A 23824-nucleotide genomic window follows, 5' to 3' on the forward strand; every position below is an offset into this window, starting at 1 on the left:
TTTTGCGCGACAGTTGCGGCGACGCACGATATTTTGCGCGACAGTCGCGGCGACACACTATATTTTGCGCCACAGTCGCGGCGATGCACAATACATTTAACACGAAATATCGCCCTTGTGCGACACTCGCCCTTATATGAGATATCTCGCCCTTTGAACACGACAGTCGCCCTTTAAACACGACATCCCCCTTTATGAACGCGACCCTCGACCTTTTATGCGAGATTTCACCTATAAAAGGGCAACTGTCGCGTTCTAAAAGGGCGATATTTCGAATATAAAAGGGGGACGGTCACGTTCATAAAGGGCGACGGTCATGTTCAAAGGGCGACAGTCGTGTTCAAATGGCGAAATATCGAATATAAAAGGGCGACAGTCGCGTTCATAAACTGCAACGGTCGTGTTCAAAGGGCAACAATCATGTTCAAAGGGCGAGATATCGCATATAAAAGGGCGACTGTCGCACAAGGGCGATATTTCATGTTAAATATATCATGCAACTGTACCGCAAAATATCGTTCGTCGCCGTGACTGTTGTGCAAAATATCGTGTATCGTGTGCTGCCCTTGATATAAGAAGGGCGAGATTATAGATGGCACTATCCGAATTCCGTATGTAATAGCTCCAGACTGTTCTTTTGAATGTTCAACTTTGCATGACATGTAAATAGGGCAACTAATGGCTGAGAATCCTGTGTCAATTTTCCACATCTAATAGATTTTAATCAGTCAATGTCTGGCATGTGAACGTTACAACAAGGCATAATTTTGTGTGTAAGAAAAAAGTACAAATCTTGATTCCATAAATGTCATGTTGTCAGCGTGAAACGCATAAGCGTTTTAATTGTTATATAAAAACTTTGTAGCTCAGAAAACCTTGAGATCTTTACTTTTGGTATCTAACATTTAACGTGTGGTATCTACATGTATTTTTCATTGCCTACTATATCACAAACAGTGTTGAATTTGTAAGATCAGTATTGAATTGATATTTTGTCACTGTATACACACCTTCCACAGGATTGCATGTAACTTGGGTGCTAATGTGAGGCATGCCCGCTTTGTGCTGATGAAACTGTTGCAGTGCAAGGGTGTTGAGCATTCGGGTGACTTGTTTGTCGCTCTATGAGGGTGTAGACACCATGAAGGCGTGAAAAAATGAATTTAACTGAATTCATTCATGGGCATTTAGAAAAGGATTTTTATGTCGATGAAAAAACGGTTGCTCAATCGGGAAAGTATTTCGGAAATTGAATTCGCCCGAGGCTAATATTAAGTCGTCAATGCGCGCGGGAAACTGCAATTTTACATCCCTGCTATACCCGGTGAGCTCATTCTGATCACCCTATTGCCGGTGAGCTATTCTGATCACCAGATATCCGGTGAGCTATTCTGATCACGCTATATCCGGTAAGCCATTCTAATCACCCTATATCTCACCAGGTGTGATATATTGATCACCCTTTATCCAGCTTCTTGGCTGAGTTTGAAATTATTGAAAGGTTGAGCATATATTGCTACTTTAACAATAAACATTGGTATACATCAAGTGTTCATAGGATGACAAAACTCCATAGTTCTGTGTCACTGTCGTCTTTTCCTGGAATTCGCTGCTCGATCATCAAACACTAAAATATTTCTGATGAAGTTTCATTTCCCCAAATAATGATTTGGAAATAATTTTCAAATAGCACATCTTGTTAAATAATGATTTTCGATTCATATGTGACGTGCTGAATATTAGTGCTTTGTTAGTGGCTATATAATCACACAATTATAAAAAAAAAAGAAAAAAAAAAATTTTGCAAATTGAAGAATTTGATTTAATGGTCAAGAAATGTTTGTGATACATGTTACCTCAATCTTGAGGTAAGATCTATCTCTTGAGATCTCAACAGAATGATTACATTAGTTAAATATAACCTCTGATAAAGCACCACGCCCTATAATAGATATGATTGCATGTCAAAGCAACTGCAAATGTATTGAGATTCTCCAGGTACATTCAATACATGTTAAGGTCGAATGATTATAGTGCATAATACGTGCTGTATATTATAGATTAAATAATTTAATAATCTTTTAACTACTTATTGTTTCAAAACAGTTGCCTTTTAGCGTAATTGGATGTTAAAGCATTTATGTTTGTGCCTGTTATTAATAATTGGACTCAATTATTAATTGATGATTATGAGGTTTCTTCAAATAACAATACAGTCATGTAGGCAATCATATTTTATATAGTGTTTTAATATTTTTCTGAATCAATATAAATAATTAAACAATTTGATCTCAACGACTCATCAGTATGTTTTGTTGGTGACCAATATCTAAATACATGATTTTGTTTCTGCCCTTCTAAAAAAAAATGTAAAAATTCTTCTATGATAAAAATGGAGAAATACCTGGAACACTGCAGTTAAAAAAGCAAGAAGTTGAGTACCTTTAACCCATGTGCTATGGTGTATGTTGATATCTCCAGCATTCTGTTTTATATTATGAGATAAAGTAATAAAGTGATGCATGAACTCCTACAAAAATGTGAACAATGGTGGGAGGGTTATATTTCTAATGCTGGCAACACTGAAATAATAATTTAAAATGTTGATTAATAAATCTTGCGTTTGTGTCCTGAAACATTAATTTGAAATTAAAATTTATGTAAATTTAAGGATAAATATTTATTTCTAAGCCCTGTTAAAAATGGCATGTGTAGCAGTCTTACGCACAGCTATTTATCTGTAGGATGTACACAGTTGGAAACTTAAAATGATTTTCCGTTTTACAGTAATTCGTAAAGAGTGGTAATCTAGAACATAAACCTGTGTACAGAGCTTGCATGTTATGCACTCGGGTTAGCCGATGAAGATCTTACTGTAAACAAGGTGCACCTGTGTAGTAATATACAGTTTGTAATAAGAGAAACTTGAGGATATTATGCTGTTGTATGATGTGTGGATTATAGTGTTTTCATTATGATGTTTTGATGAACTTTTGAACTAATGAGTACCATAAAAACTTAGAAAAGTAAGGCTAACAATTATTTACATGTACATGTAAACTGCGTTCTATATTTAGTTGAAATATTAAACATAGTTGTGGAGTTATATTTAGATTAATGATGATGTACATGTATTGAGTGTTCAATATTTGTTCTTTCTGTTGACGAAACATTGATTTTATGAACATACTTTATGACACACAAAATGTATGAAGTTATAATGATATCATCAGATATCATCAGCCATTGTTCAGTACTTGTAATCAAAGGGAAGCCACCAAGTTTTGCAGAATTGTTCCAAATGATATAAAAATGCGATTTTTTTTTTAGAACAGTTCATATGTAGTGTTTTTGTTATGATGTTGGATGAACTAATAAAATAATGAGTACCTTAAAATCTTAGAAAAGTTAGGATGACAATAATATACACTTTTAACTTGAATTATCAAACTTAGTTTAAGGAATTTTACTTACATTGAGACTGATAGGAGGCTGAGGTTAGTTTTCTATGGAAATGTCAATACTGTTTGATGATTTAATTGCAGATAGTCATGATGAAAGGATCAAAATACATCCGTGTGGCTTTGGTGCTGGGGCTAGTTGGCTTGGTAGGGACCATAATGGACGACACTTATCACACCACTTCCTCAGGCCACACGTGTAAGAAGTGTGAACCTGGGACATACTGGGTGGCAGACTGCACGTCTAATATGCAGCAAGACCAATGCCTGCCTTGTCCGTCTGGCACGTACCAGCCGAACTTTAACATAGCACACTCCTGTGCACCCTGCAAAACGATGTGTCCTGGTAACAATCACCAGGAGGCTAGGATGGTGATTCAAGCAGAGTGCACACTTAAATCTGACTTGAAGTGTATCTGCAGTGATGGATATTGGATGGAGCAAGGTCCCAACCCAGTGTGCAGAACTGTGTCTGCCTGTCCCCTTGGAACAGGAGTTGTGAAACTTGGTAAGGTCATAGCTTATTTGACATGTATGTATCATTTATTACATGTGTACAGGGCTTTTTTTTCTTCTTTGAGACTGGCCATGGACGGCCATTTCACAATTTTGACACGGACAATTCACTAATCTAACATGGCCGTGATTTTTTACAAAAATGGCTGTTTAAACTGTTAAAACGTTTTTTTTGTGCTCAAAACTGATGCAACCAATGTATAAGTCAAGCGCGGCCAATCAACCTCACCATTAAACAAACAAAATTGAGTCGCAAAACTTGCGTTGCTATGTTAAAAAGATTTAAAAAACATAAAATAATCCCGATTTATTGCAATTCGCGATAACAATTAAGAATCAAACGATTTCTGCAGTGTTTTAAAATGCCCTATTAAAACGGACATGTATTAAATAATTAGGAAAGTCATTTGAAATTTTGCTAAAAGCACATGATTAATGTATTGACAGAGACGTAGAAAACGTCTCTTGACAGAGACGTAGAAAACGTCTCTGGTATTGATAACTGAGAGCCAGACTTGTTATTCTAAATTATATCCGTTTAAAATTGCAAATATTGGTTAAACTAAAGTTTCACTGTGATCATTTTATATGAACATTAATTTTAATGTATTTTCATGATGTGCAGTAATGTTAAACAGTGTTTATATATATTTATGTATTTATGCTTTCTGAAAATCTGAAAAAAATATAATAATTGGTTTTAATTTCTTACATAAGTTTATTAAGCAAGACAAGATATTGACATGGTTTATATGTTGAAACTGTCAAAACAATGAAAATATGATTTTAATGCATTATTTACAGACATTTCAATATGATTATTGTGATGCAAGTATTCAACATACTTTAACCATAGTTCAATTCTTAAACAACTCTATTTCACAATTTGTACAAGTTCCCGACTTGTTTTTTACAATTTTAAAAAGTTTGTGACTCATTTTTTTTCACAATTTTCAAAAGTTCCCGATTGGTATAAATGCATACATGTATAATGCGGTTTGGATTTTTAAATGCAAAAATGTTTTCTGAGGCCAAAAAAAAAAATAGTCTTGGTTCAGGGAACCCGACCGACCCTATTTTTTGCCCCCGACCCTAACGATTTTTTGGTCCATGGAAAAAAATCTGATCGCGAAAATGTGCTAAAATCTCGTAAAATTTCATTGAAAACAGCCACCATTTAAACCTGGATTGGTTTTCTATATTTTTCTCTTAGTTTCAATGAAAGTGTTCGCAATTTGAACAGTGAACAAAAACCGGTCTGCACCTGTATACGAGACATTGCTTGACCTTATTGTTATTGAAGTGCGCATGCTAGTATGTACAAACCATGTACAAACCAATAGCAACATTCAAATTTATGTACACTGCTCACTTCCTGTGCGATGCGCTCAAACCCATTGCCATTTTATAAAAAAATGTACCAGAAGAAAGACTTGTGCTATTCTGAGGTTACACTCCTTTTGACAGCCACTATTCAGACTCTTGAGCACCTGTCGGAGACTAGGTCTCATGATGAAAAAAATTCTGAAGGTCACACCCCAAACACCAGAGACTGATTAAGATGGCTTGTTCACTTTTGAATATGAAGGTCACACTATTACAGACAGACAAACAAAAAATGGTTGGCTCAAAGAAATTTTGGGCCAGCGCTAGCCCTGAAGAAGTGCATAAAGAGCTAGGAATATTGAATAATATACAACGACTAAATACCACATGTGCAATGTTAATCATTTGGTCAGTGTTTAAACAATCATGGGTGCATTAACTGACCCTTTTTCACCCTGAAATCAGTCGACTGGTAAAAAAAAAAAAAAAAAAAAAAAAAAAAGAAAAAACCTACCTACCCTCCTACATTTTTCTGGCCATGTTCCCTGAACCAAGACTATTTTTTTATTTGGCCTTATACAGAAATCTGGCAACTCAAGACAGCAAATGGGCTGCCATTTTATTATTGAGCAATTGTATGATCACAAACTGAAACATTAATCAGTGTCACTTAACCACTATTATTTCATGTTTTGAATATGAAGTATTTTGGTTGTTGTCATGATCATAGGTTACATGGCACTATAATGTTGACTAATTGTTGTCTAAATGTATAATTGAGATTATGAGAGGTCTTACAGGTGAAATTTTGTCTGTCTATCAATAAGTTCATTTGTCATTGACCAAAGCAGGGCTCGACATTAACGGTAGTCCGACTGTCCACGACAACCAAATTGTTAGTCCGTACAAGTAAATAAAGAATTTGCTAGTCCGACGGGACAAGTGGTCGTTATAATTTAATGACTTAGATAAAATGCCTATAAATCCGTTATTTCTGTGGAGTTACCACAAAACGTTTTCGATTATATTTTGTTTACGTTTAAACGACAAAGCGCGAGATATTCCATGTGATACTACACTGTACTGTTCACAAGGGAAGCAACACTTAACATTTTTCTTTGCTAAGATAACAAGAATATTCTCCCTTGTAAAGAATATGCATATTTAGACAACGGTACACACCAATCTTACAGACAATTAACGTAGTGATGTCATCTCTATGTATAGAATGATTTTATGACATCATTCCTGTTTTTGGTTTGTTTTCGTTAGGACAATGTTGTCTGCTTAAAAATGTCTAATCTGCTTTCCTTTGGTTTTTCGTCTTCAAAATCACAAGAAACTTAAAAAAAATAGCTAAAGGTCGCCAAGAAACAAAATGTAATTACGAAAAGAAGCGAAAACGCAATTTTTTTGCCATAGCAGCTGGAAGAATTTGAATGGCTTCGGTACGATGAAATCACTGCAAAAATGTACTGCAAGGCATGCAAATCGTATGCGAAAGGTTTTTTGTCATGTTAACATTAAATTGAATGATTAAAGTCTTTATGATTTGAGCATTTTGTATTATTTCATTATTTTGCAAAGTACTGAGCAGAATAAGATATAATGGTCAGGACAAGTTGCTTTTTAGTCAGGACAAGTGAAATTTTGGTCTACTTGTCCGACCGGACAAGTGGCTTCAAAAGTTAATGTCGAGCCCTGCAAAGTGCCCTTCCTTTCATATCGACACCTTTAAACTCCATTAACTACATTGTCACCCATAAACAAAAAATTGCGTACATGAAATATAACAATGAATGATTGGGGTACTATACCCTTGCAACTTGCCTTCAAACCAAGGTTTGGGCATACCTGTTAACATGTAAACTCTGAATGCATTTTCAGGAAATTAAATAATACTTTGGTTGCAGTGCAGACGCGCTGCTAATTCAACACTGTATTAGTTCAGTATTTTTATATTTAACTGAAACATTTTATTGCTATAAAAACTGCTGCTACCAACATTACACCTACTGTTATTTGGTATGTCAGAGCTCACTTCTCCCAAAGCTGAAATTATGGAGAAGTTAGACAACTTAAAGGAGAAGTGGTTGAGTGTTAAATCAGCTCTTGGCTTATTTCATTCCCCTCAGTACACCATTTTCGTTATAATATAATCAGAAACAACGTACAAAATCCAGTTTGGAGGAAGACATAAACAAATATAAACCAACACACTTGGGTGTTAAAGTTGTGTAATTATTGTATCTGTAAACTGTAAAATATGTCTGTGTTGTGTAGCTACTAATCAACATGTACATGTCTAAAGGTGATGAGTACAATGTCACAAACTTTGTAGAAAAAGTTTATAATTATCGTTTAACTGAGAGTAACAACATTTCAATGCCATAAATGTCATAGCTGTATATCTTGTTATTGGGAACATTTTGCTTAATGAAAATGTGTAAAGTAGTGTCCCAGATTAGCTTTTGCAGTTCCCACTTTTCACTTGTATGGTATTCTTCAATAAAAGGAAGTCTCTTCTTAGCAAAAATGCAACCTAAGCGAAAAGTGTTGTCCCAGATAAGCCTCTGCAGACTTCACAAGCTAATGTGAGACAAAACTTTAAGCATATGCATTTAGCCCAGTTTTCACAAAACGAGGCTCTATTGTATTGTAGCTGATCAGTACAGCTGTGAACTGTGCTCTTTATCTTGTTATTTCATTGTAGCTGATCAGTACAGCTGTGAACCGTTCACTTTATCTTGTTATTTCATTGTAGCTGATCAGTACAACAACACGACCTGTGAACGGTGCAGGCCAGGTACTACCTATTCCAACATCAGCTCGAAGACTGAGACCTGTCAGAACTGCAGTGTGTGTGGACCTGATCAGGAGGTCAATCAAGCCTGCAACATACAGAATGACACTATCTGCGTATCAAAGGACGTATCAAAGGACGAGCAACATGGTATTGGAATCTTTTTCATTATTGCCTTCTTATGTTTTTAGCTCTGCTGAGCAGTATGATCTTGATGATCTATTATGGTCACTCTGATGTCCCTGTCAGCCGTCCAGTGTAGTGCATCATATACTGTTTAGTTTGATACAATTCAGCGGCCACACATTTCATCCAATTTTGATGAAAACTTGATTAGAATGTCTATCTTGAGAAGTTCAAACCTTTGTAATATGCATCCAAATAATAAGCAACAATCTCAAATCTTAGAATAGGCTTGGAATAGTTACAGAGGCCTAAAATATGCACACATGCCATACATCCCAGATTGTCCGGGACAGTCCCGCAAATGAAGAACTTGTCCCGCTGTCCCGAAAATCTGTCAAATGTCCCGGAATTTACAAAATCCATATATACATGTACCTTATCTTAGGCTTAACTGCACCTCGAATCTGTGTATATCTGCAGCGTCTCCATGACAATGCCTACCCGAATAGGCAGACTACGCTACGTGTCAAAATCGATCAATTAACAGGGGTCCTGTTATCATATCGATTGTCTCACGTTTGCGGTCAAACCGAAAAGGCGGCATTGTTTAATGTGGTTGTTAATTGACTTTAATCTACTACGTCATTATTTCCCGCTGCGTAAGGGCAAAGGATAGTTGTTCACACATCTGAAGTCCAACAACGCTGAGTAAAAAATTAAAAGCAGTTTATGTACGCACATTTAACCGACAAAGAAGTTGTGTAAAAAAGTAAGCATATAAAAACGTCATCTGATGTGAAAAAGAAAAAGAAATAGCTTATATAGCTATCACACAGTAGTTCTGTGTATGTGTGTACATGAGAAGGTCTGTCAATCTTACCTTGTTGGGAATGTAACTTTCTGATTCATCATGCAGTTGTAAACAATATAAATGCTTTTGTTAACAATGTGTCTTTTGCATGTTTCATGTAATCATAGTGTCCACAGCTGAAAGTACATGTTGTGGTAAGAAGTCATGTTTAGACAAATTGCAGCATTTGTAGATTTTTTTTCTTTCATCAGTTGTTATCTTCAAATTGTTAATAATGTTAAATAGACATGACCTGTGAGAAAGCTCTTTTTTAAACACAGCTACCTGACTTTAACTTCCAGAATATTGTAATTGTCACCCTGAACAAGAAAGTTATTAATTATATAAAATAAAATATACGAAAGCTTTTCATTATATTAAAAGCATTATTTATAATATTACAGTAGGTTAAGTGCAAACTTAAACAAGTGCTATGTTGTTGTTTTTTTAAATTATGAGAATGTTTTTTAACTTAATTTAAACGTCATATTTACATAAAAATTAAACATTTTATATGGCTAATGCAAATGCTGTCTTTTTCAGGTTTTCCCATAGAAGCCATTGTTGGATTGGTAGTTGTTGCAGTGGTTATTGCAATTGCAGCCTTGGTAACGATTGTATTTCTCTACTTTAAACGCAGGAAAGATGGGAAAAGCACGACACTCAAAGATCTGTGTGTCAGGTATGTTCCCTGTTGCCCCTTAGTGTTGGCCCCTAAGTATGCTTTATATTATAAGGGCAAATTGTTTGCAGGTGTCCTTCCTTTGGAACATTATTAACCAATTTCTGTGTCTTTTATGGCTTTATAATCATTTAATTTATTTTCTTTTATCTAGACAGGATTACATGATCTCCTTGAAGAAAATTGTAGTGAATAGGAAAAATTATTCTGTACTTAATGTAAATATGGAGTTATTTATTATTTTTTGTTCATGTTTGAACATAAGTATAGAGTTAAATGTACAACTTTTTGTTTATGTTTGAAATTTTGGGTTTGCCTGGTACCATAAAATGTACCATAAATACTTTGTAATCTTTTTCTGAGATTTTTTTCTTTAAAAAATCATTTTTAATTTAATTCAGGACTTATGAAGCTGTTTAATGATTACCATAATATCTTAGGTCAATGTGCACATTAAACACAACAAAACACTATTTATCCCACTTTTACAGCGAATTCAGTTGATTAAAGCCCCATTGATTAAATTTCTGCTATAAACCACGGCACAAAATGACGTCATTTTGTCGAAAAAAATGACGTCATAAACCCAGCAAAATTATCCAGTTAAACTAATTTTGTTTAAATAAAAACGTTTACTGAATAAAAAGTGGGATAAATAGAATAATAGATAGATTAATGTTAATTATAGATCAGGTTTGCCATGCTCGGCATGAAAACGAAAGGCTCGTGCTTTTTGTTTCTAAGCCTGGCACGATTAACCTGATCTATTGTCAACACTAACCTATTATTCTCTATACAAACAACTTACATTATAAAAAGAAATTCTAGCCAATTTTTATGAAAAAGGTATTCAAGAATTTGGTGACCTAATATCCGGCGTTGTGCATTGTGAGTCATCACCATTTTTCCTTGTTATCCCCGCCAAAATTAATTTTGGAAGGGGATATAGTAATTGTCTCCGTCCGAAACTTTGTCCAGAGCATAACTCCAAATCTATTGTATGGATTTACTTTAAACTTAAAATATAAACAGATGGCAACTAGGAGAAGTGCAGTGACCAAGAACCATAACTCTATCTACCTTATTTTTTAAATTATCTCCCTTTATATAATTTCAAAGTAAATTTTTGTCCGGAGCATAGCTCTAAATCAACTGAAGGGATTGACTTAAAACTTGAAATATAAACAGATGGCAAGTAGGAGAAGTGCAGTGACTAAGAATCAAAACTCTATCTACCTTAGTTTTTGAATCATCTTCCTTTATTTAATTGCAAAGTAAAATTTTGTCCTGAGCATAACTCTAAATCTACTGAAGGGATTACTTGAAACTAGAAATATAAACAGATGGCAACTAGGAGAAGTGCAGTGAACATGAACCATAACTCTATCGGCCGTAGTTTTTTAATTATCTCCCTTGTATTTAATTTCCTATTAATTTTGTATCTGTTTTGTCTGGAGCAAAACTCTTAATCTACTGAAGGGATTACTAGTAACTAGAAACTTCAAATACAATGTATTAGCAAATGACAACTAGGAAGAGTGCAGTGACCAAAAACCATAACTCTATCTACCTTAGTTTTTGAATTATCTCCCTTTATTTAATTTCAAAGATAATGTTTGTCCGAAGCATAACTCTTATTCTATATGAGGGATTCACTTGAAACTTAAAACATAAACCCTTTATTTAATTTATTTAATAAATAGATGACACAGGTGCCAATCCCCATGTTTTACAAATATTATTCTACTTTCTAAAACAAACGTTCTCATACAAGCAAACACATTTCGGCAGGGATGGCCATGTTAACATGGCTCTTATTTCATTAGATGAATTATATCTTTACCCTTTTATTTCAGAGGCAATGAATGCATTAATGAAGAGAGCAGCAGTCAAGGAACTGGTAAGTTCGGGTCCATGTATATGAACTCAATCTTGCTCTTAGCCTCAAACATATATACATGTATGTTACAAAATTAAAGTTTAATTTAAAATGTAACAATCATTCTAATTGGTCAGTAATGCAAACTGAAATAAATTTGCAATTGCCACCCTTATAATTGTTTCAGTTTGAACTTTTGAAATAGGTATCTTTAGTTTTATTGAGTAGATCATATCCTGCTGTTGTATATTGTTAAATTTAACGTTTTAATCTGTTATTTTTCCAAAAAAGTTTGCAAAATTAAGTTAGTTGATATACATGTACCCTAAGGAATATTTAGTTTTAAATGGAATAATGAAAATCAAAAAAGTTTTACCCCTTCAAACGTTGTTTGACAATTAGTATAATAGTCCTCATTAAATGTTATAAGTTTTAGGAGCCAGGTACTTCCACATTTATGAATTAATTTAAAAGTGAAATATGTCAACACCATGAAGCTTATATGTGCAAAGCACAATTTTCATGTGCAATGAGTTTATATGTGCCTTTAAACAAAGATATTTATGCCCCCCTTCGAAGAAGAGGGGGTATATTGTTTTGCACGTCGGTCGGTCCCCCGGTCGGTCGGTCGATCCGTCCACCAGATGGTTTCCGGATGATAACTCAAGAACGCTTTGGCCTAGGATCATGAAACTTCATAGGTACATTGATCATGACTGGCAGATGACCCCTATTGATTTTCAGGTCACTAGGTCAAAGGTCAAGGTCACAGAGACTTGAAATAGCAAAATAGTTTCCGGATGATTACTCAAGAATGCTTAGGCCTAGGATCATGAAACTTCATAGGTACATTGATCATGACTGGCAGATGATCCCTATTGATTTTCAGGTCACTAGGTCAAAGGTCAAGGTCACAGTGACTCGAAATGGTAAAATGGTTTCCGAATGATAACTCAAGAATGCTTACACCTAGGATCATGAAACTTCATAGGTACATTGATCATGACTGGCAGATGATCCCTATTGATTTTCAGGTCACTGGGTCAAAGGTGCAAGGTCACAGTGACAAAAACGTATTTACACAATGGCTGCCACTACAACTGACAGCCCATATGGGGGGCATGCATGTTTTACAAACAGCCCTTGTTGTATTATGCCCCCCTTCAAAGAAGAGGGGGTATATTGTTTTGCTTGTTTTGCTGGATGTTTGTCGGTCAGTCTGTTAGTAGACCAGTTCGTTTCTGATTAATAACTTGTAAACGGATTGATCGATGGGCTTGATACTTTACATGTGCATTTTCCTTTGTTAGAAGATGATCCCTATTGAAATTGGGGTCACTAGGTCAAGGTCACTGTCACTCTTTGAGTGCAAATTGTATTTCGATTGATAACTTGTGAACGAAGGGACTGATTGGCTTGATACTTCTCATGTGCATTGGCATTGGACAGTATATGGCCCCTATTAAAATTGGGGTCACTATGTCAAAGGTCAAGGTAACTTTCATCCTACATGTTGAATTGTTTCCGATCAATAACTCGTCAACTGATTCACCGATTGGCTTGATACTTCCCATGTGCATTTACCTTGGACAATAGATGACCCCAATTGAAATTGTAGTCACTAGGTCATAGGTCAACATCACTGTCACAATAAGTGTCAAAATCGTTTCCAATTAATAACTCGTCAACAAATTGACCAATTGGCTTGATACTTAACATGTGCATTGGCTTTTGACAGTAGATGACCCCAATTGAAATTGGTGTCACTAGTTCAAAGCCTTATTTGGGGGGCATATGTCTCCGACTGTGGAGCTCTTGTTTATACAATTTTTGTGGAACACACTTCTTCTACATCTCTAACGCTACTGAATTGAAACTTGTTCCTGAGTAATTTTCCCTTGAACTTAGCCATTTTCATGGGAGAAGCATACAATGCTAGTTTGTGAAGCAAACTACTTCCACATTTGTCAAGTTATTTTGTTGAAATTTGAAGTATGTCATTGCCATGATGTGTTTATTACTTTGTTCAAAATGAAGAAGGGCTGTGATTTTCCCCATGAATTCTGAGATTTTTGTGAATTCTTTGTCAAAACAATTGGGGGTAAGGGGGAAGGATCTATTCATTGGCATATTTCATATGCGGCCCTTGAAATCTTATTTTCAAACCTGTCCCCGTATGACACTACTTTGAAGCATTATAAGCATATTGCACTATTAACATTTTTGTAACGGCAGTTGTCATATGTTGTTGTTTCACAATCATCTAATCAAATTGTTCTTTGAAAATGTGTTTGTTATTTCTTCACTTATTTGTTTGCAAGTGCCATTGTTGATGGTGTGAACATATTGAAGTTTATTTAAAGAACAAACAATTCTCACTGAATTTTGTTGATTGATCGACAGAGCAGTGAAGATCAAATTTGAATATGAATTAAAACAACAAATTGTGGATATCAATAAGAAAGCGATAACAATTTTTCGGTCCTGGTAAGCCAATATCCGATCTTTCTTCTGTCATCCATGTGAAAAAAATTGTGAACTACCGGTCCATTGGTAATTATTTGTTAATTGAACACTTTAAAAGTGCTTACCATATTGTGAAAGTATACTTTAAGCCACCATCGTTTTCAGGTATTAAGAAACTAAATGGCAAAAAATAATGGATTTCAATCTCTAAAACTGTTAAATTTACATCTGTGGCATGTGAATGTGAGGTTCATCAAAATTTTAGAAATATATCTCATGGTTAGGTTCAACAAAGTGTTAATTTCTGTTTCTGTTTTAAGAGGTTCATAAACCTGTTATGCAAAACTTCTTTTTCCAAAATCAGTCAAAAGAATTTTCCTTCCCTGGGTTTTGTCACCAATTACACCTCTGTGATTCAATGACACATGCTTTCCTCACTTTTTATGCCCCCGAAGGAGAGCATATAGTGATCGGAGCGTCCGTCCGTCCTTCCGTCACACTTTGCGTTTAGGTTTCGAAAAATGCTCATAACTTCTATGTCCCTTGAGATATAACCTTCATATTTGGTATGCATGTGTATATGGACAAGGCCTTTCTAAACACACACAAATTTTGACCCCTGTGACCTTGACCTTGAACTTAGGGTCCGCGTTTAGGTTTCGAAATCTGCGTTAAGGTTTCAAAAAATGCTCATAACTTCTATATCCCTTGAGATATAACCTTCATATTTGCTATGCATGTTTTAGTATATGGACAAGGCCTTTCCATATGCACACAAATTTTGACCCCTGTGACCTTGACCTTGAACTTAGGGTCCCCGTTTAGGTTTTGAAATCTGTGTTTAGATTTCGAAAAATGCTCATAACTTCTATGTCCCTTGAGATATAACCTTTATATTTGGTGTGCATGTGTATATGGACAAGGCCTTTCCATAGGCACAAAACTTTTGACCCCTGTGACCTTGACCTTGAACTTAGGGTCCGCGTTTAGGTTTTGAAATCTTCATTTAGGTTTTGAAAAATGCTCATAACTTCTATGTCCCTTGAGATACAACCTTCATATTTGGTATGCATGTGTATATGGACACGGAATTCCATACACACAACAAATTTTACCCCTGTGACCTTGGCCTTGAACTAAGGGTCCGCGTTTAGGTTTCAAAATCTGCGTTTAGGTTTCGAAAAATGCTCTTAACTTCTATCAAAGCGTTTATAGGGGGCATATGTCATCCTATGGTGACAGCTCTTGTTCCATTGAACTTCTGCCATTTTTATTGCATAAGCAAGAAATGCACTATGTTTGAATCAGCAACTTTTACCAAGTTTCTCAGGCTAGCAATTCAATTGGAACTTGAAATGTGTCATCACCATTAAGTGCTGATGTGCAAGACACATTTTTAATTCACATAGATCTATTACTAACTTTTGTGCCTTTAAAATTGGCAATGGCTGTTGTTCCTGTGAAAAAGAGTTTAGTATAGTCTTGTTTGTTACAAAGATCTATTTTTATTTTGCAGATGTAGAAACCCCATTGAATCCACAATTGCCAGGTAACGTTTTTCTTTGATAAATAAAACTTCAAGCTCCCCGAAAATTTTCAGTTTGTCCTTCCTTCCTTCCTTCCTTCCTTCCTACCTTTCTTCCTTCCTTCCGTCTTTCCTTCTGTTCTTCCTTCCGTCCGTCCGTCACTCTTTTGTTACAGTTTCTCATAGCGCCTTCAAGATTTTACCGATCTCTTACATATTTGGCATGTAGATACCTTGCATGGATCTCTACCTTTTAATGAGGTCACTGGGGTCAAGGTCACCGAGGCTAATAATATAATAGATTTTCTCAAGGTCAAACAAGCGGAGAATCCATTGTTTTCAACGATACTTGTATTATTTCTCAGTATGTAGTATTTTATCATACCTGTAAGCTTATATATCAGATTTATACAAAGGTGCCTGATGCATAGATTCTGGGACCATTTATTTGCCACTTGCCATCACCATAAAGTACAGATGTGCAAGACTTAATTTTCATGCACAATTATCTATTTCTGATTTATGTGCCCTTGAAATTAGAAGAAGGCATGGCTGTTATTCCCTTGAAAAAAGGGGTTAGGTAGTTTTAGTCATGTTTATTACAAAGATCTTGTTTTATTTTGCAAATGTAAAAACACCATTGAATCCAAACTTGCCCGATAACTTTTTTCTTCTTTGATAAATAAAACTTTTCTAAATTTTTAGTATTTAGTATTTGATCATGCCTGTAAGCTTATATGGGATTTATACTAAGTGCCTGATAAATACATGTTTTCAATCTGTACATTTAGTGTTTCAATGTTTGGAGGTACGTCATATAAATCATAATCCACTGTGATGTCATCATGTTCAGTACAAGCAAATCAGATTGAACAAAACAAGCAACCAATTTATACCAAGATGTTTTATATTTAATACCCTAGAACAAAACAAAACAGCTAAAAAGTATTTTACAAAAATTAAGAGCAATTACTCATGACATAAAGATTAACATGTCAAATGTCATACACAATATTCATTCATTTCTGCTTAAAATATGAGCCATTCTCTGTGAAAAAAGGGTTTAAGTGAAAAAAGGGTTTAAGTGAAAAAAGGTTCAATGCATGTGCACAGGCTTATCAGGGACGACACTTTCCACCAGCTGAACTGGATTTTTGCTAGGAAGTGACTTTCTTGAAACGAAAAATATAAAAGCGGAAAGTGTCGTCCCTGATTAGCCTGTGTGGACTGCACAGGCTAATCAGGGACGACACTACCCACATGCATTAAACCCCTTTTTCACAGAGCATGGCCCATATTGTAATACATCAGATTGTCACAAAGAAAGCATTGTCTAACTTTCATTGTAAGCATCACTTTATATATTACAAAATAAAAGGGCATTAACATGTTATTGTCTAGTATGTATGTATACTTCTGCTTGATGAACAAAAACATGGTAAATGATTTAGGTAACATGTAATAGCCAATATTTTAAACAAAAATATAAATAGAAAGAAAATTAGGTTCTTGTAAAATCATAAGCAATATGCAGAATTTAATTTACTAAATAAAATAGCCTATCATTAATTTTTGAAAACCTACATTGTTAAAAGACATTACTGAAAGATTTATTTGTTTTAAATGCTGACTTTGCCACCAGAGACTTACATGGTGAATACGTTTTTACAAACAGCTTTAATGTGACATATTACTGTTGTAGGTCTGTTAAAGGATGATTCTCTGTCGAGAATTGCCGGACAGATAGGAATTAACTGGATGTCTACTGGGCTTTCATTGGGCTTGACAAATGCAACTCTGGACCAGATTAAGATGGATTATCACTGGTCAATACAAGAGGCGATTAGGAGAATGCTCATGAGGTTTGAACCACAATCATTTTTTGAATGCAAAAAACAAATGTATTATAATCGCCCCCCCCCCCTCTTACAACAATGAATGAAGTTGTAAGGGGGGAGGGTTCTTGTTTGTCCAGAGCATATTGTGAACTCTATGAGAGTTTTAAACTTTCAACTTCACTGGTAGATAGATTTTAGTGAAAAGAGCTGTGCCAAAGTTGCATACAACATGATTTAATATTTCAAGAGTTATTGCTCTTTGCATGTATATATTTTTAAATTTTGTCGAGAGTTTATCTGGAAATGTAGCACAGATATTAACATTAAGCTTCATTTTAAAATAGATATTGAGGCCAAGAGCATTGCTGGAATGCTCCCATTTTTGTAGAGTTATTCCTGTTTGTTAATTATTATGCTTCAATTTTGTCAGGAGCCTATTTCAACAACTGAAAGAGTGTCATTTTGAAACTTCATTGGTAGATGGATCTCATTCAGGATTATGCAGTGGACCAGAGTCATAACTCTTGCAACCATATTTTAGAGTTGTTTTCCTTTCCTACTTAAATTTGGTTCTATGTCAAGGGCAAATCTGTAAAACTATTAGAAGTATCTACTTGATATTTTATACGTAGATAGATCTCAATGAACTAAATTGAAATACAAATTACTCCTGATTTCATAATCTCATAGCTGTTGCCCTTGCAAGTTTTCATGCTGAAATACTATTATATCTTTACTATAGTATGAGCTACCAACATGACACTTAATAATCATGTTTGAAGCATATGCGTGCATTGTTTGGGAACAAGTTCTTAAAAATCAACATGCTGACATTGACTTTTCTGGTTTGTTCACAATAACCATATTTAAACATAGGTTAGGTGCACTCTATATCGTGTAATTCATTTGCTAAAAAAATTCTAAAGAGCCTTTTCCCATGGTTTTCCATTTTTTTTTGCAACATCTTGTGTTTGTTATTGTTTATCAAAACAATCAAATTCATAATCATATCTATAAATGCCAGAGTGTATTGTGTTTGCATGTTCCATAACATGGTGACTGTATTTTTCATTTTCATAGCAATAAAACAACATGTCAGGACTGTAACTTCATCATTCCTCATGCAATTTTGAAATAAATACTTGCCACACATCTTTACTTAATACTATGAGAAGATCTATAACATTTTGTCTGGACTGTAGCTTTCATCATTCATTATGCAATTAAAAAATGTTTTACTACAAATGGCCAACCATCTCCCTATCTCAAATGCAAAGGTAACACTTTAAGGTCAAAGTTAAAAGCTTGCCTTTAGAAAGCTTGTCTGGACGTAATTTGTCATACAATTTTTAAAATAATTCATCTCAAAAGTTCACCATTTGGAGCCAGCTGTTCATGTTTCTCCTTAACTGATAGAACAATGTCACAATTAGAGGTCAAAGGTCAGGTTCAAAATGTCCATTTGTTCTCTTACAGTTTGTCTTGACTGTAATTTCACTATTTGTCATGCATTTAAAAAATAATTTACCAAAAAATGTTCAACATGTGGAGAAGTTGGGTTACACACAAGGCCTACAACCCTTTTTGGAATAGGTCAAGGTCACTCTTAAGGTTTAAGATCAAACATGTGACTTTTGAAGATGGGTGTGACAGGCATTTTGCATTCAAGTACTAATTGGTATTGTTGTATTCTGTAATTTAGATGGAGAGACGACCATTTAGACAAGAATCCCCATCCATCTTTTGAAGAGATGAAACGCTGTTTAGTTCAAGCGTTGAAAGTACACGAGGGTACTCTTGCTTACCAATTGGAGCAGATAGATATCAAGGACACTTACCAGGTATACTTATGATTACAAATATTCAACATTAAGATTCCCAGCCTTGTCACATAATTTATGTTGGGATTTCTCATGACAATGTTTCTAGGGCCCGTTTTTCCCTACCTTTGCTTCAAGTATAGCAGCCTTCAGTTATTTTACAGATGTGTGCACATAGTATTTTTAAACAAGCAGACCCAGGAAAATTACTGGGCTGCTATTATAGAGTTAACCATTACATGTCCTTAACAGGTTATGAAGTTCCTTTGAGGGGAGGGTATGGGGGAGGATGCGGAAGCAGAACACCTTTTCCCCCAATTTAATTTAGCTTCTTTTTTTTCAGTGACCTGTTACTCCACTTACGTGTTATAACAAGAGTGTGGCAGAAACAAATTGAAAATGTCATGAATATGGCTGCTGTGATTTTCCCAAAGCAGCATTTTACCCATGCATAATACAGACGTTATTTTGACATCTTTGTTAAAATCAAAGAATACCTTATCGCATTTTAAGTGTAATATGCCTCATCATTATAACAGAACAATGAATTAGTCAGAGCAATGTGCGCTGCAATATATTACATTTCTTGAAAACATTTGAGATAGCATGGAAGGTTAGTAGAAAGACAGGAGCCAAGATCGAACTATGTTTTATTGGATTCTGCATAATAATTACAGAGCTCATTGTATTGGTTAAACAGTTTATTCGCCACATGATCTTCAGTAACTTCAACACACTTGGTGCATCATATGTGTTCTCTGCTCAAAGTGTCTCTGCTCAGCATTGTGTTTGGTTCACTTCATGAGAAACATTTAAAAAATTAAAATTTACATAAAAATATTTTCACTCTGTATGATCTGGAAAAGCCAGCTGTTTTTGAAGTTATAGATTTGTCTCATCTTAGATGTGCATGTTGTGAACTTTGTGAAGAAAGTAGAAAACATGTGAAATAGTTTTAGTTTATTGTCTGTTTTTATCATTAGCATGAATATTTGTATAATAGGCCTGATGTTTTGGTGCATTTCAATTGTACTTTTTGTTGAATATTAACATGAAATAATACTTTAATGTATTATGATTACCAAATGTTCATAACAGTGTATTCACTTGTACAGTGCTACATGTACTTGCATATAACATTGTGACATTTTGTTCTCATGTTGTATTATATAATATAGTGTTACTCATATATATATGCTGTTTCTTTGTTAAGTAGTTTTGTATTTTGTGTTTCACAAAAAAAACAAATACCAAAAAAAACTGCAAAGGTATAAAGGCTTGTATCCAACAAAAAGTATTGTATACACATCTTTTTATCAAAATGTTGTGAAATTTTTAACTGTGGTTTTGTCAAATTCATGCTCACAATTGTTTTTTGCATTGGTGTTAAAATTATGTTGATGTATTTAAATACTTATATGGAATTGTATATAAATTTGAACAAAGCTTAAGGCAATTTGTAAATAGAAGTATAGAAAAAGATTCATACATAATTAAATGTAGGTAGCTGTTATTCCATAACTTTATATTAAATATTTGTGAAATGTCAATTAAAGACTGCCAGATATAGGAGTTTATAGGAGTGTAAATTTGTTGCCAAAAGAAAATTGCACATGCATATATACTGGCTGTTCAGTCTGATCCAGTGATAGGTTAGTGATAAAAATCTTGCTCAAAGCATGAGTTAGTGATGAAAAGATCTGTTCAGACTTTTTAATATGCCAGTGTTAGCGAATTTATAAAGATATGTAGATAAATTAACATTCTTACAAAAACTCTTACAAATCAGATAGTTAATCATTTGTTTTTCTGACCAAGAAATGATTTGTTTAAGGTATCTTGTGTTAAAATCTAATGTAAGATTGCAAGAAATTAAAAATATCTTACTGACCTAACATTAAATCATTTATTTTCTATCAAACCCAGAAATGATTTGTTTGATAATTTAGTCAAAGAAAACTTTATTTGCGTCATCTTATTAGTAATTGTCTTAGACTCTTCAATGTTGTTTTTTTTTAAATCTTAATTAGGCATTAAAATCCTGATAATTTAGGGTAAATAGATGTACTAATACTGTGTTTTGATGCTTGACCACCTTGATGTTTCCCTTGTGGCTTTCAAAATGGGCGTTATTTATAATTTACTGATATAATATTTATTGTTGTTTTGTAAGCTATATGTGTTTAAACGTATTGAAATGAAATTTGTCCCTATATATTTTTAATTTGTTTACAAGATTACAATTAGTTTACATTTTGATAATGGTTTAAATTATGTAACATATTTATTATGTCCCCCACCACTATAGTGGGGGACATATTGTTTTTGCCCTGTCTGTTGGTTGGTTGGTTGGTGTGTTTGTTTGTTCCAACTTTAACATTTTGCCATTACTTTTGCAATATTGAAGATAGCAACTTCATATTTGGCATGCATGGGTATCTCATGGAGCTGCACATTTTGAGTGGTGAAAGGTAAAGGTCATCCTTCAAGGTCAAAGGTCAAATATATAGCTTCAAAGCGGCGCAGAAGGAGACAGAGTGTTTCTGACAAACACATATCTTATATTGTTTTAATTCCAATCACTGAACAATTGATAGCATAAAATAGCTTTTTGATTCTTCAACATAAAAAATGTGAAAACATGCGTTCACATATCATCTGCACAGTTGAAATTGAAAATGTTTACATGGGAAAAAATGTTTGTCAACTGCCTTAAAGAAGTCATAGGTAAATATCCTTGTACATATTATTGTTGTAACATGTAAGCTACTATTGAATACCAAGTTCTTTCATGTATATATTTTCATTGTTATTGTTCATTTGATGATTCAAAATGTTTATGAATGCATTAAATGTTAAATGATTTATAAAGGTTGTCGATGTTTCGTTTTTTTCTTGCCTTGAGCACAATATGCTCATCGTGTGCTTTTGTGATCACCTTGAAATATTCATGCTTGGCTCACCTGATCACGGTGTGTAACATTTGTGATATAGCTTGTCCTTATTGTTAATTTGTCCTTTATTGGGACATTGTAAAACAACTGACTGCAAATGTTCAGAATGTGCAGATCGTGTGTCAAGCGCAAGACCTGTGTTCCCATGTCAAAGATCACAGCCATACTAAGTGGTTTACATCATACTTAAAACGTTCATATGTGGGCATCGTGCATCTTGTTGTACAGTTGTACCTTTCATTCATTGGACATATTAAACAATCATGTACACCACATTGTAACAAGTATGGAATGAATTGCATGTGTCCCAAGCTTAAAGGTCAAGGTCGTACGCAAAGGCCGATGTTTAAATTCAAACGGGTGCATGATGCACCTTTTGCTGAGTGTAACTTCATTATAAAACATGTACTTTTCACCCCTTCACATATTTAAACTACTGATAGTAATTGTTGTGGCAAAAGTGAAGTTTCGATGCTGTTATTTTGAAGTATAACGATATGTGTGGCCTTATCGTCAGGCTGGAAAATGTTGGCCACATACATGGTGTTCCAATAACGTGACATATGTGACCAACATAGTTATTGGGAGTGTCACATGCATGAACCGGGCCCAATGTGAAGGTCTAAGTTCGAGATTATGGTAACAAAAAAAACTTTTAGCTATTTGTCCCCAGAGTTTACTTCGATGGTATTTTCCCCTACCTTTTATTTAAGTAGACCAGTTGTCAGTTTCTGTTATGAGTACAACTATGAACACATAGTAGTAATACTGATACACCAGCTTATCCACGAACAGTTTGAGGAGATTTAGTGACCGCTGTGATATGACTTAAATATGTTTAAATTGGCGAGAAAAAAAAACGTTTGCCAACATGGACAGATTTTCAAAAAACATGTCAGATATGACAGGCAATGTTTGATTTAGCGTCACCTTCTAGAGTCTGGAAAGGGTCCAAATCCAAGAAAAAATTCTAAACATAGTCTTAAAAATAATTACAGTTTTAACATACCGGAAACAAGTTTCCAGCATAATGACACAAAAGACACAGATCCCTGAGTGAAAGGTCAGTGACAAAATTAATTGTTAAAGGTTAAATATCAGAGATCAATTTACAGTCTGTATAACTATGATGTATAATCTGTAATCTGTACCTAAAAATACTTATGAATTCTTGTTATTGCGACGATTGCATTATTGTTTTTGCTATGGTCACATCATTACAATTAATATGTCTCAACATTTAATATCAAACATATAGAGTGTACGATACCATAAACTAGAGAAAGAAATCTCGCACCATCTTTGTCCTATTGTTTTGTTATGCCAGAGTGCACATTTAATTGACTATGACATGTGATTTCAAATATTGATTTACGATATTGATATATTTATAACAACAGAATGAAGAATGAGCAAGTAATGAACAAGAAAGTCAAGTTTACCAAGGTACGTTATAATGTTTTACGAATGACTTCCTAAATGGCTATACAATATGTTCAGGCTGTTTACCGGTAATATGCGTTGAGCGAAATACGGATTCACAATTATCACGACTGATGAGGTTATTATAAAAAAAAA

General features: G+C 34.4%; 1 protein-coding gene across 8 annotated transcripts in view; it reads left to right on the forward strand.

The window, feature by feature from the left end:
- Positions 1–22166, forward strand: part of LOC127854487 (tumor necrosis factor receptor superfamily member 11A-like) — a 48443-nt gene extending 26277 nt beyond the window's left edge. For 5 of the 8 annotated variants that reach the window (XM_052389549.1, XM_052389546.1, XM_052389552.1 and 2 more), the window contains 8 exons: positions 3546–3969; positions 8068–8256; positions 9626–9764; positions 11621–11664; positions 15626–15658; positions 17337–17496; positions 19175–19313; positions 19636–22166. In XM_052389549.1, the coding sequence (XP_052245509.1) occupies positions 3552–3969; positions 8068–8256; positions 9626–9764; positions 11621–11664; positions 15626–15658; positions 17337–17496; positions 19175–19313; positions 19636–19638 (1125 nt within the window). In that variant the 5' untranslated portion in view covers positions 3546–3551 and the 3' untranslated portion in view covers positions 19639–22166. Of the gene's footprint in view, positions 1–2643; positions 3027–3340; positions 3408–3545; positions 3970–8067; positions 8257–9625; positions 9765–11620; positions 11665–15625; positions 15659–17336; positions 17497–19174; positions 19314–19635 lie in introns of those variants that run through there. The other 3 variants (XM_052389550.1, XM_052389547.1, XM_052389551.1) reach the window with 3 other exon arrangements.
- The last annotated feature ends 1658 nt before the right edge of the window (positions 22167–23824 follow it).

The sequence above is a fragment of the Dreissena polymorpha genome, chromosome 13, assembly GCF_020536995.1.
Source record: "Dreissena polymorpha isolate Duluth1 chromosome 13, UMN_Dpol_1.0, whole genome shotgun sequence".
NCBI lineage: Eukaryota > Metazoa > Mollusca > Bivalvia > Myida > Dreissenidae > Dreissena > Dreissena polymorpha.